At 35.3% G+C, this 13,209-nt stretch overlaps 1 protein-coding gene across 1 annotated transcript in view; it reads left to right on the forward strand.

The window, feature by feature from the left end:
• Positions 1-13,209, forward strand: part of TINAG (tubulointerstitial nephritis antigen) — a 153,926-nt gene that overhangs the window by 66,430 nt on the left and 74,287 nt on the right. The window contains exon 5 of the mRNA XM_006893134.1: positions 8,931-9,054. Coding sequence (XP_006893196.1) covers positions 8,931-9,054 — 124 coding nt within the window. The remainder of the gene's footprint in view (positions 1-8,930; positions 9,055-13,209) is intronic.

The raw sequence follows: 13,209 nt of genomic DNA on the forward strand, positions 1-13,209 counted from the left end.
TAATAAAAAAATGAAAAAAATAATAATTACAAACTGTAAGTGGAAGCTATATCAATAGTAACTCATGGAGCTTCAAATATCAAGGCATCAAGGGTTATATTGTTTAACACAAAAACTATATTTAGCCATTTAGAACTAAAAAATTATCCCTTTCCTTTCAAGTGTCCAATAGTTTAGAACAAATCTCTTAGTCTATTAAAATTTTTGTTGTTGTCTGTGAAGGTCAGAGCACACTGTGGTCTTCTGCTACTTTCCTTTGATCCTTTGGTTACTCTGATTATTCAAATTTACATAGGAGAAAGCACAATTGGGGATGGAAGAGTGATTCATACAAAGGCTATCCCATTATGGACTCATAATAAGAATGTTCAAAACCTGCTCTGAAGAGCTTGAGAAAATGATTCTGTTTTTCTTAAGTTGTTCAATGATGATATTTCCAAAACTCCATTAGAGATTTTAGTGCAATTAAATTAAGACATTATTCTAAATCATTCCTCAGTGTTAATCATTGTACTTCATACTTAGATTTGTTCCTGTGTCTAAACTTTTTGAATTAAAATATTGAACCAGAAAAAAACCTTTTTCAAATTTAATCTCAAATTTTATTAATATGGATTTTAAAATATTTTATTATGAAAAATTTTATAAAGATCATTAATAAAATAGTTAAAAATTATTATTTGGTATATTACAAAGTTGCTGATGGCTATTGTCAGGTATACCTTATGTTAAACAGAAAAAAAATATTGCATGGTCCTTCACCTCTTTGTTATCCTTGATATATTTGACTCTGCTTTTTTGGCTATGTGACAATTTCTTTAAAGCTTTCCTTTGTTTGGTCTCTTTGCTTTACCTCACATGATGTCCTGGTCTAGTGACAGTTCTTTCTTGATGACATGTCTAAAGTAAGCCAGCTGAAGTTTTGTCTCTCTCACTTCTCAGAAGCACTTCTAAGATTGATGTGTTTGCTTTGTTTTTTCGTTGTTGTTGTTTTCGTTTTTTACATAGTCCATGTACACGCAGTATTCTTTGCCAACATTACAGCTCTAAATGTATCAATTCTATTTTTGTCTTCCTTTTTCGTTGCTCAGCTTTCACATGCACATGAGGTGACTAAAATATCATGACCTGGATCAGGCACACCTTAGTCATCAAAATGACATTTTAAAAACTTTAATCAAGTAGTCCCTAATCAAGTATATCATTGCCAAATTTTCCCCCATTCTGTGACCTTCCTTTTTACCCTGTTGAAGTTTTATGATACGCTTTTTAAGATTTGCATTTTAGAAGGTCTCATTTACCTACTTTATCCTCTCCTTGTTGTAGTTTTCTCATTATGCTTAGAAGTCTATGCCAGAGATTAGGGGTTCTGGAGTTGTTCCTAGTTTTTCTCTGAGGAAGTTTATATTCTTTGCTTTTACTCCTACGTCCTTGACTACCTTGAGTTAGGTTTTTGTTATAGTATGAGGTGTGTCTCTTCCTTCTGCTTTCTGCAGATGGTTGTCCAATTTTGCCAGCACCATTTGCTTAATAGGCTGTTGTTGTTTGACTGCTTATTTAATTTAGTCTACTTACAAAGATCAGTTTGCAAAAGATTGTTACGTTGATTTCTGGGTTCTTTATTCTATTCATTTGATCTTGGTATCTGTTGTTGTACCAGTACCATACTGTCTTGATTACTGTGGAGGTATAGAAGGCTTTGAGTTAAAAATCAAATAGTGATATTTTCAATCACAAAAAGGAAAATATTGTGTAAGACTACTATTATAAAAATAGGATGGACTCCAGGTGTGCAGAAAACAGGCAAAGAATAAAGATACTGGAACAGGTGAAGGAAAGGACTTCTTAAAAGGAATGAATGATTGATTATACATTATGCATATGACAATTCACAATCTGGAAAGATGTGCATTACAAAGTAAATTGGTGGAGAGGGAACAAAGAAAATGTGTATCAACAAATGAATGAAAACCCAACCTTTTTTGTAAACTTTCACTAAAATCACAATTTTAAAAAAGAAAAATGTTAGCAAACGTAGTTTAAAAGAGGTTTTTGGGGGTTTTTTTGCAGAGAATTCCTCGTTTTAATGCTAGTTTAAATCTTCAGTGCTGCATTTATAGATTTAGAATACTTGAGCGTATTTACTTTAAGTGTAGTCGTCTTTCTTAGTTCACTATTATTTTGGATATTCTTCCACTTTGGGATGATTATTTTACTTTTATTATTTTACAAAACCATTATCATTCATTTAAATTAGATTTTTCTTAATTATGAAAAGCTGTTACACTGTATTATTTACCTCTGTGAGCTCTGGAAAAACATGTGCTTTCCAGAGGAACTAATAATTGTGGAAATATGAGATAAAGTATTTCTCTAATGTCGTTTGTAGGAAGTTGTGCTGCTAACCCAAAGGGGATACCTCTCTATTGGTTTAAATTCACCAGCTTTTCCTTGGGAGAAAGACAATCTCCTCCGACACAATTTATAGTCTTTGAAAACTCACTGGAGAGTCAGCTATGAATTAGTTTTGACTTGACAACAATGAGTTTTACTGAGCTATGTTTATTATATCATATTATCCTAAATCATGATGCAAAGAGAACGTCAATGTACCAGATGCCTGTTGGACCACAAATGAAATGCTATGATCCCATTTTTGAAGTGAAGTAATAATATATGTTATTGTTGTTGTGTATCACAGAGTTGAAACTGACCAACAGCTGACCCTCAGCAGGTTTTCAAAGGCAGTTAATCACACAGAAGGAGATTGCCCGTCTTTCTCCTGCAGAGCAACTGATGGTCTCAAACTGCATGCCATCATGATTGTAGCACAGATCCTTGATACTAGGCCAGCAGAAGAAATGTAAAATATTTTTGCCAGTGATCTCCAAAAATTGAAATTCTGCCTTAATGGTATTGAATATTGTATAATGGTTAGCACTTTGGACATTTTTTTTTAGGTTTTTTTATTCCTTTATCTTATTAAGAAAAAATAGCTATTCATGATCTTCATTTCTAAAGACTAAATGATAAAATCAACAAATTCATACTGGTGTTGTCATTTAATTTAATGTTCCCATAAGGAACACCAATCCTATCTTTAAAAAATTACATCTATCAGATAAATATTTGTCTCATTATTGATAGCAGCTCTTTATTCAATATTTCACCTGTGTAGTTGTGTTACAGACTGAAAGGTCATTGGTTCAAATCTTCCAGCTGCTTTGATGCAAAAAAGAGTCATTGTCTATTATGATTGACAACCTCAAAAACCTGATGAATGACCACCATGAGTTGGAATGGACTTGATGGCTGAGGGTTTAGGTTTGGTTTTTCATGTAAAAATCACATTAATAAACGATGACGTTTGGAATTCAGATTCTTGCTTTAATAGAGTACAAAAGAAATGTGCCAGGTATTTCTAAATTAGAATTTTGAAATCAAACTAACTCAAAGGAGTCATGTCTATTCTGACACATAGTGAGTCTGCATTTTATTTCCTAGACTGTGAATCTTAACAAGAAGAAACTGTCCATCCTCAGAGCTGCTGGTGGACTTGAATTGCCATGGAAATGTTATCTGTTGGTTAGCAACACGACATCCTAACACAATATCACTGCTGCTGTTGTTGTTAGGTACTGTCTAGTCGAATGTGACTCCTAGCAATCGTTATGAACAACAGATTATGAACACTCACCTATCCCGTGCGTGCCATCCTGACAATCTCTGGCACACTTAAGCCTATTGTCACAGTTACTATGTCAACCCACCTGATTGAGGCTCTTCCTCTCTTTTGCTGACCCTCTACTTTTCCAAGTATGATGTCCCTCTTCTAGGAATAACTGCTCCTAGCAACATGTCCAAAGTATGTGAGATGAAGCTTCATAATATTTACCTCCTAGGAGCCCTGTTGTTTTACCCTCTCTGAGACATACCTTTTTGTTCTTTGGGTAGTCCGTGAAATCTTCAGCATACCTCTCTAAAACCACAGTTCAATAGCATCAATTCTTCTGTCTCCCTTATCCAGCTCTTAGATGCATAGTAAGTGATTGAAAAGACCATAGCCTGAATCAGGTGCACCTTTTTCCTCAAAGTGACATTATTTATCCTCAATAATTTAGAAAGGTCCCTGACCACAAACTTTCTCAGTGCAAAATTATCTCCTGATCTCCTGACAGCTGGTACCATGTGTAATGATTGTGTATCCAAGTAAGATGAAGTTGTTGACAGTCTCAATTTTTTTTCTCCATTCATCATGGCATTCCTATCAGTCCAGTGGTGAGGAATTTTGTTTACTTGATGTTGAGATGCAATCCTTATTGAAGGCTGCAGTGTTAAACCTACAGGAAGCACTTCAGATCCTCCTTACTTTCAACAAGCAAGGAAAAAACAGAATAAGAATGGTGTTGCATTAGTAGTTAAAAAGGCAATGTCACGTTCTATCCTGAAGCACAGTGGTGTTAGTGCTAGGATATTATCCACACACATACAAGGAAGATCTGTTAACATAACTATTATTCAATTGTACACTCCTATAGTGAAAGCCAAAGATAAGGAAATTGAAGATTTTTATCAAATTTTTCAGTCAAAAATTGACCAACCATACAGGCAAAATGTGTTAATGATAAAAGAAGACTGAAATGCATGATCTGTAAACAATGAAGAGGGAAGTATAGTTGGGAATTATGGACATGATGACAGAAATTAAGCCAGATATAGAATGATCCATTTGTTACATTCAATGATTTAGTCACTGCAGATACCTTTTTGTTTGGTTTCTTTTTAAAAAAACAAACCCCACATATGGCCAGTTTTATACAATGTCCTTACCGGGTGGACTGCATAGCAATCTGATTGACTACATCTGTGGCAGAAATCTTTGGAGAAGCTCAATATCACCAGTCAAAACAATACTACTAGAACTTCTTGTATTAGAATTATAAAATAATAAATAAAATTAGCAAAGACACTCATCTATTTTATCCAAAGGCTCAATGTCAAGTCAACTTAATATTACAAATGCTGAAAATCGTACTGACAAGTCATTAAAAACAGCAGTGAAAGAGGAGTCATGCTTGAAATAACGTACGTTTCTTTCTCCAGTGTATAGGCTCTTTTGAAGGCTCAGTGCGCAACTATAAAACAAATAGTAAATTTCTTCCACTCCAACCTTAAGGCTTTTTAGTGTGGCTTCTCTGTTCAGAACCTAAAATCATAAACCCATTGACAGTATTTCCAGCAATGAACTGCAAGATTTGATGACGTACTATAAGATTATAGTAGGTAGTTCTTAAAAAAAAAAAAATAAAACACACACAAAAGAAACCAAAACTATCCCATTAAGACTCTAATTCACAATTTATTTTGGACATAACTTTTAAAGTAGACATACATAATCAAAACTTTATTTGCTTTAATATTTGAAGTTATTAAGTTCTTGTGAGTGATAATAGTGTTTGCAAGATACTGGATCACTAATATGATTTGTTCAGTGAATCATTATGAAGTCATAAAGTATTTTAAATGTAGGTAAAACTTAAGTACATATTATTTAATATTATCTTATTATGGTGCAAAGTATCTGTGTATTTCTCATGATATAGGAAAATGATACAAATACAACTGGGTGTTAATAATTTTAAAATCTTTGTCTAGTCCCAGGAATATTTCTTGTTTAACTCAGAGGCTTTAGTATGTCTTGTGACTTTTGGAAGACAGTTTACACATTTGTGTTGTTGTTAGATGCTGTTGAGTCAATTCTGATTTATGATGACACTATGCACAACAGATTCTAACACTGTCTAGTCATATACCATCCTAACCACTATTCTGTGCTTAATTTTGCTGTCAATGTCTCAGTCTATCTCATTGAGGTTCTTCCTTTCCTTCTCTGATCCTTCACCTTTCCAAACATGTCTTTTTCCAAGGACTGGTCTCAACAGATAACATGACCAAAATAAGTCAGAAAAAATTTCACTGTACTTGACTCCAAAAAGCATCCTGACTATACTGCATATAAGACAGAATTATTTGTTCTTTTGACAGCCCATGATGTATCTGATACTTTTTCCCCAAAATCACTATTCAAAGGCATCAATTCTTCTTCAGTCTTCTTTGAAATATACTGTCATTGAAAAAGAAACACTATAGTCTTTAAATAGACATCCTTGCTCATGTTGTTGTTGTTGTTATGTGCCATCAAGTTGCTTGTGACTCATAGCGACCCTATGTACAACAGCCCTAAACTCTGCTCTGTCTTGTGCCAATCGCACTGTCTCTGACACTCCCATCCCGATAACGCCAGTCATCGAATCAATCCACCTCATAGAGGGCCTTCCCCTCCTGCACTGTCCCTCCACCCTCCCAAGCATGATGTCCTTCTCCAAAGACCAGTCTCTTCTTACAACATGTCCAAAGTATGTTGAACGGAGCCTCAGAATCCTTGCCTCCAAGGAGCCACCGGGTTCAACCCTTTCTAGGCTGAATCTGTTTGTTTTCCTAGCAGTCCATGGTACTCTCAATACTCTTCTCCAGCACCAAAGCTCAAAGGCATCAATTCTCCTTCTGTTCTCCTTGGTCATTGTCCAACCCTCTGATGCATAAGACCATGGCCTGTATCAGACACACCTTAGTCTCCAGAGAAACACCATTGCTCTTCAGTACTTTGGAGCGGTCCCTAACAGCAGACTTTCCCATGGCAATGTGCCTTTTAATTTACTGGCTACTGGTGCCAAGAGTGTTGACTGTGGAGCCAAGCAAACTAAAGCTGTGTACAATCTCAATCTCTTCATCATCCATCCAGTGGTGAGAATCTTTGTCTTCTTGACATTGCGCATCAATCCATATTGGGGGCTACAGCCTTTGACCCTCTGTAGCAGGTGCTTCAGGTCCTCCTCAGTTTCAGCAAGCAGGGTTGTGTCATCTGCATAACGCAGATTGTTGCTAGATCATCCACCAACCTTGACCCCACATTTCTTGCTCATAGCACATTAAAATATTGTCTTTTTAAAAGCATCCTAAACAGCATATATGCTCAATGCAACACATATTTCATGCAAACTCTTCTTTCTATGGATGTCATGGATCCAAGTTAAATGGAATTTTTGACCATTTCATTATTTTCTTCATGTATCATAATGGTGCCTGTTGATCTGGTTGAAAGAATTTTTGTTTTCTTTAAACTGAAGTGTAATCCATACTGAAGGCCATTTTTAGTTTCTTTTTATTTTCACTTTCTGCTTCAAGTTCTCTTTGCTTTCAGCATGTAAGGTTTTGTATTACAGGTTATTGGTAAGTCTTCCTCCAATCTTGATGCCATATCCTTCTTCATATAGTCCAGCTTCTTGGATTATTTGCTCAGATTAAAGATTAATTGGGCATAATGTAAGAGTACAATAGTGATACAGACTTTTACTCATTTTAATCATGCAGTGTTCCCTTGTTCTGTTAAAATATTTGTTTCTTGATCTATACACAGTTTCTATGTGAGTACAACTAAATGTTTTAGGATCCCTATTTTTCTCAAGGTTATTAATAATTTATTATAATTCTCATGGTTGAATACTTTTGAATAGTCAATAAAACACAAGTAAAAAAGTTTGGGATTTTTTGTTTGTTTGTTTGTTGTGGTTTTTTTTCTTCTCTGCTTTCAGCCAAAATCCATCAGGCATAAGTAATAATTTCTCTCATTTCAGTCCTACTTTCTCATTCAAAGTATGCTGTTTTTCTGTACCCTTGTGTTTGAATCACTGACCCTATATCTAGCATATTTTTAGAGACTGTAAATTGGCTGGGACAATATTGTCCATCTTGCACTTTCACAGTATATTGTTATTATATGCACTAATTATATCATGTAGAACTCTAGAAGAGATCAAAGAAAATGAATTTGAAAACAAACATTAAAATACTTTTAAAAAGTGGGATGTGTGTATCTTTTGTATCTGAGAGAGATAGGAAGAAGGGAAAAAGAGAGAGAATGCATAAGTGATGAAAAATTAATATATGAGTTCTTATTCATCTGAAGCCCTATTTATTTATGGAAATTAAGCTCATTTAAAAAAAGCATTTAGAACAAATAGCATCATTTAATTTAGTGGTATACATAACACAATCCTTAAATTTCCTTCTGAAATGCTATTGAACTTTACAACAAACATTTAACACATCATAGTATTGTTGTATTCCTGAATAATTCTTCAGTTGTTTTATGTGGGTTCTTTTTATATAATCATTGAGAGTTTTATAAATACCAACTAGTTCATCACAGTTTTAAAATTCATGTGTTCCATGGAATGTGTGTTAATATATTGGTTCTAAAAATACATAATTTTGAAATTAATTTCACCTCAGAATCACACATTTTCCAGAATAGGAGGAACATACAAGAAAATGCTCTTTCTGAGGATAAGTTTAAATAACATCATGCTGTCGTTCACATGGATGTGAACTTTAAACAAAGATGATAAACACTTTGGTTGAAATTATTGCATTGGATACTAATCCAGAAAAAGCATTCTAGCAATTATTTTTTATGATCTTGAATGATGTTTTCATTTTCCACATTTAACCGTAATTTGTAACATTTGAGTAAAATTGAAGTTATGTATTCTAATACTCATCATGGATGTCATCCTGAAATCTTAAGTGTATGATTAAAAAATAAAAACTGGGGAGCTCTGGTAGCCTAGTGGCACGAAGCTGTAACTACAATCCCAGAGGTGCATGGTTCGAATTCACCAGATGCTCTGCTGGGGTAGGAGGGGCAATCTCCTCCTGTACCAGTCAGATCTGATTTGACAGTGCACGCACACAAAAATTAAAAAAAAAATAAAAAAATAAAAACTATGAAAGCCTGTGATATTATCTTATGAAGGTTATTACTACACAAGTGAAAAAATATAACACATTTGGTTCTTCTTTCTCTTTAGACAACTTTGCCTGTGACAACGGATCTTCCAGACTTCTTTGTTGCTTCTTACAAGTGGCCTGGATGGACCCATGGTCCACTGGATCAAAAAAACTGTGCTGCCTCCTGGGCCTTTTCCACTGCAAGTAATAAAACAATTTAAATGATTTCTGTATAAATTCCTTCCTTGATCCTAGAACCTAGTATAAAGTTCAAAAATATTTTGAAACAAAAATATTTAAATATTAGAGTGCAGTAGTTAGGTAGATTTTGATTTTTAAAATTGCTCTACATTATCAGGATCTCTTCTTGCAGCCCCTCACAAGGGGTGGAGTTGGAAAACCAATGATAAATTTATCTGTCAGTTTTTGTATTAGGGAAGTGTCTATGCATGTTGCTGTTCTCAATAGCTTAGATATGTATTGTTGCAGACCGAGGGTCCCAAAGAATGGAATAATTTTATAATTATTAATAATGAGACAAACAGTCAGGAATGAGATAGAGCAGAGAGCATAAAACAGGGGACTAGCACTTCTAGACTGAGGACCCCCAAGCCAAGCTTCTCTGTATCTTTACTGAAAATTATCTGGAAGTAAATCACAAAGAGAATTCAATGCAAATGAAGCCAAGCTCTTTCTATTGAAAAACCTTTCCCTTGACTCCTCAGGGAGGGGTTACCAAATGCAAGAATCTGGTAAACCCTTAAGGATTGCCTTAGTGCCTCAGGGTGAACTCTGGCTTGTACCTTATCTCCCCCACATCCTGAAATAGCATTCAGTTTATTTCAAATATTTAGTATTGGCTTCCCATAATGTATATGCTTGTTTCTCTGTCATCTGCTCTTTTGCATAGTGTTTGTCTGTCACATTCTTTACTAAACTGGAGCTCCCAGTTTAAAACAGACCAGGGAGAAGAATTTTCTATCTGCTTCTGAAATGACAGGCCTTTGAGAACTCTATGAACAAACAGGTCTGTCCTAGAGAGGGTCAAACCAGGTTGTCCCCTGGAGGTAAGAATTTTGAAAATATGTCTCACATATTTTGGGCATGGTCCTAGAAGAGAGCAGTCCTTGGTGAAGGACATTATGCTTGGAAGGGTAGAGGGTTAACACAGAAGAGGAAGCCTGTGGATGAGATGGATTGAGATAGTGATAGTGGCAATGAGGGCAGGTGTGTCAGAGAAGGTGAGACAGGCTCAGGATAGATCAGGGGTCAGAGCCATTCTTCACAGGGCTGCTATGAATTGTAGTGGACTTGATGGCATATAGCAACAACAACAATTTAAATAAAAAGTCAATCAAAGAAACAACAAAGAAAAGTCACCATGTTAGGTTCGCTATTTGAAAGTGAAGGTCAGATTATAAGAAAACTGCTACATTTTCTTTCATCAATTATATTAACTGTAGTCTTTAGTGTATGTCTGCTAGTCTACTGTAAGTATGCTTTATTGAACATAGAGTTTTTGAAGGCCTGTATTGTATTGTATTGTATTGTTACTACATATAGATATTATTATAAATCTAAATCCTTTTTTTCCCTTTGTAAATTTATATCTGTATCTATCTATCTATCTATCTATCTATCTATCTATCTATCTATCTATCTAATTCTAATTCTAGGCGGCATAGCACTAGCGTTGCTGTACAGATGTAACTTGTGGTTGCTGTGATGCTAAACACTGTGACACTGATGTGCCAAATGTGATAATGGTTACCCATGGTGGACAGTGTTTGGTGGAGCTTCCCGATTAAAACAAGCCTGGAAGCAGGAGAGGAGTCCACTTTTGAAACAGCTTGCCTCCAGAAACTCTATGAACAGTGCTCAGGTCTTTCATTCATAGGGTCGCTATACGACTCAATGGCACCTAACAACAACAACAACAACAACAAACATATAATTCTTAAATGAATTTGATGTAAAGTAAGAATTTAGAGCAAATAAAATTACCAAAAATTATCAAAATCAATTAAAATATTTTTAAAGAAAAGATTATAATGCTAAAGTTATAGCTTTAATAAACTTTACTAGGTTGTTGTTATTGTTGTTATGTGACATTGACTTGCCTATGACTTATAACAAACCTATGTACAGCTTGAAATTTAATATTTATCATATCCCAGAAGGGAGCTCAAGTGGCTTAGTAGTAAGACTCTGTACTGCAATCCCACTGTACTGCTGGAGAAAGATGGACAATCCCCTTGCAATTACTGCCTCTGAAAACCCACTGAACGGTCAGCTATGGGTCAGTTCTAACTTGATGGTACACAACAATAACAACAACAATAACAATATTCTAAAAGTATAAGAAATACTTCTTGTGTTCTTTTTTAATTAATTTTTAAAAGTTTATAGAGACTTAGGGTTTCCATTCATTCATTGTTGCACTTTTCTCCCAGCGCCAGCCCCCCACCCCCCACCACAATCCACTTTCCTCCTTGAAAAGTAAAAGAAAAACTCTTTCATTGTTATGCAATTCCTCCTTCCCAAGTCCACTCCATTGTGCAGCCTTCATTCTGGACTCCTGTCATGACAGTAATACCCAATCATATATCCCTTTTAAACAGTTCTCTCCCTCATCTGTTTCAATGCAGTATACATCATTTATCCCCTCCTTTTCTGCCTTCCCTCAGTCCCATTTTACAACAGTGACACTATGCAGTATTTGTCCTTTTGTGACTGAGATATTTCACTCAGCATAATGTCCTCCAGGGTCACCCATTTTGGATAATATTTCATGAGTTCCTTGTTTGTCAGTGCTGCATAATATTCCATTGTGTGAATATACCACAGCTTTTCTATCCGTTAATTTATTGATGGGCACTTGGGTTGTTTCCAGCTCTTTGCTATTGCCAACAAAGCCACAATAAACATGGGTGTACATATATCTGCTTGGGTGGTGGTTATGGTTTCTTTAGGGTAAATTCCAAGTAGTGGAATTGCTGGGTCAAATAGTATTTTTATTTGCAACTTTGTGAGAAAGTTCCATACAGCCTTCCATAGAGGTTACACTCCCACCAATAGTGAATAAGGGTTCCAGTTTCTCCACAACTTCGTCAGCATTTGATGTTTGCTGTTCTGTTAAATTTTGCTATTCTTACTGGAGTGAGATGATATCTCATATTGATGTGCATCTCTCTTAGAGCTAGATATTTTGAACATTTCTTCATGTGCCTGTTGGCCATCTGAATGTCTTCTTTGGTGAAGAGTCTATTCATATCCTGAGTCCATTTTGCTTTTGGGTTATTTACCTTTATCTTGTTGTGGTGCTCGACTATTTTATAAATTCTAGGTATAAGTCCCTTGTCTGATATGTTATTTACCAATTTTTTTCCCCAATCTGTGACTTCTCTATTTACCTTGTTGTAGAAGTTTTTGGATGTGCGTAGGGATTTGACTCTTAGAAGATCCCATTCATCTATTTTATCCTCTCCTGGTTGTAGATTTTCCAGGATTCTTGGAAGACTGTTTATGTTGTGAATTAGGACTTCTAGAGTTCTTCCAAGTTTTTCTTTAATGAAGTTTATAGTCCTTGGTTTTAGTCCTAGGTCCATAATCCACTTCAAACTGGTTTTTGTATATGGAGTGAGGTGTGGATCTTGCTTGAGTTTTCTGCAGAATTTTCCAATTTTGTGAGCAGCATTTATTAAAAAGGCTGTTGTTTCCAACTGATTTCATCTCCTTGTCAAAAATCAGTTGACCATAGGGAGATGGGCTGATTTCTGGATTCTCAATTCTATTCCACTGATCTATGTGTCTGTCATTGTACCAGTACCACTCTGTCTTGACCTTGAGTGTAGTAGGATTTGGAGTCAGGGAGTGAGATGCCTCCTACCTTGTTTCTCTATTTAAGGAGTGCTTTGCTTATTGGGAGTTTCTTTTAATCTCAAAATATGCTTTCCAAAATGATCTTCAGAAGAGAGTTAGTTCTAAGTACTTGATTAAAAATGCAGTCTAACACAGTAAGTTTCACTGTCAACTCAAAGCAGGTGTTTCAAATACACCAGGTGCTCCATAAGAGAAAGATGGGCTGTCTCTTGTTGTGCAATTTATAGCCTCTGAAACCCTATTGGAGGATCAGCTATGAGTGGATTCTGACTCGACAGTAATAATTAATTACCAAAGATTTACTATATTTTAAGTCTTGAAAGGAATTTAGAAAGGATGCTCAAAAACAGTATAAGCATTCAGACCTCTTGAAATAAGTACATAACTTCTTGGAGATGACGGCTCTGAAGAATAGTACTCCGTCAGCTTGAGGAACACTCGTCTTTTTGTCTAAATATATATTTTTTATAGTGCAAG

Source organism: Elephantulus edwardii, unplaced genomic scaffold (assembly GCF_000299155.1).
Source record: "Elephantulus edwardii isolate Elephantulus edwardi_28Jun2011 unplaced genomic scaffold, EleEdw1.0 scaffold00124, whole genome shotgun sequence".
NCBI classification, from domain to species: domain Eukaryota; kingdom Metazoa; phylum Chordata; class Mammalia; order Macroscelidea; family Macroscelididae; genus Elephantulus; species Elephantulus edwardii.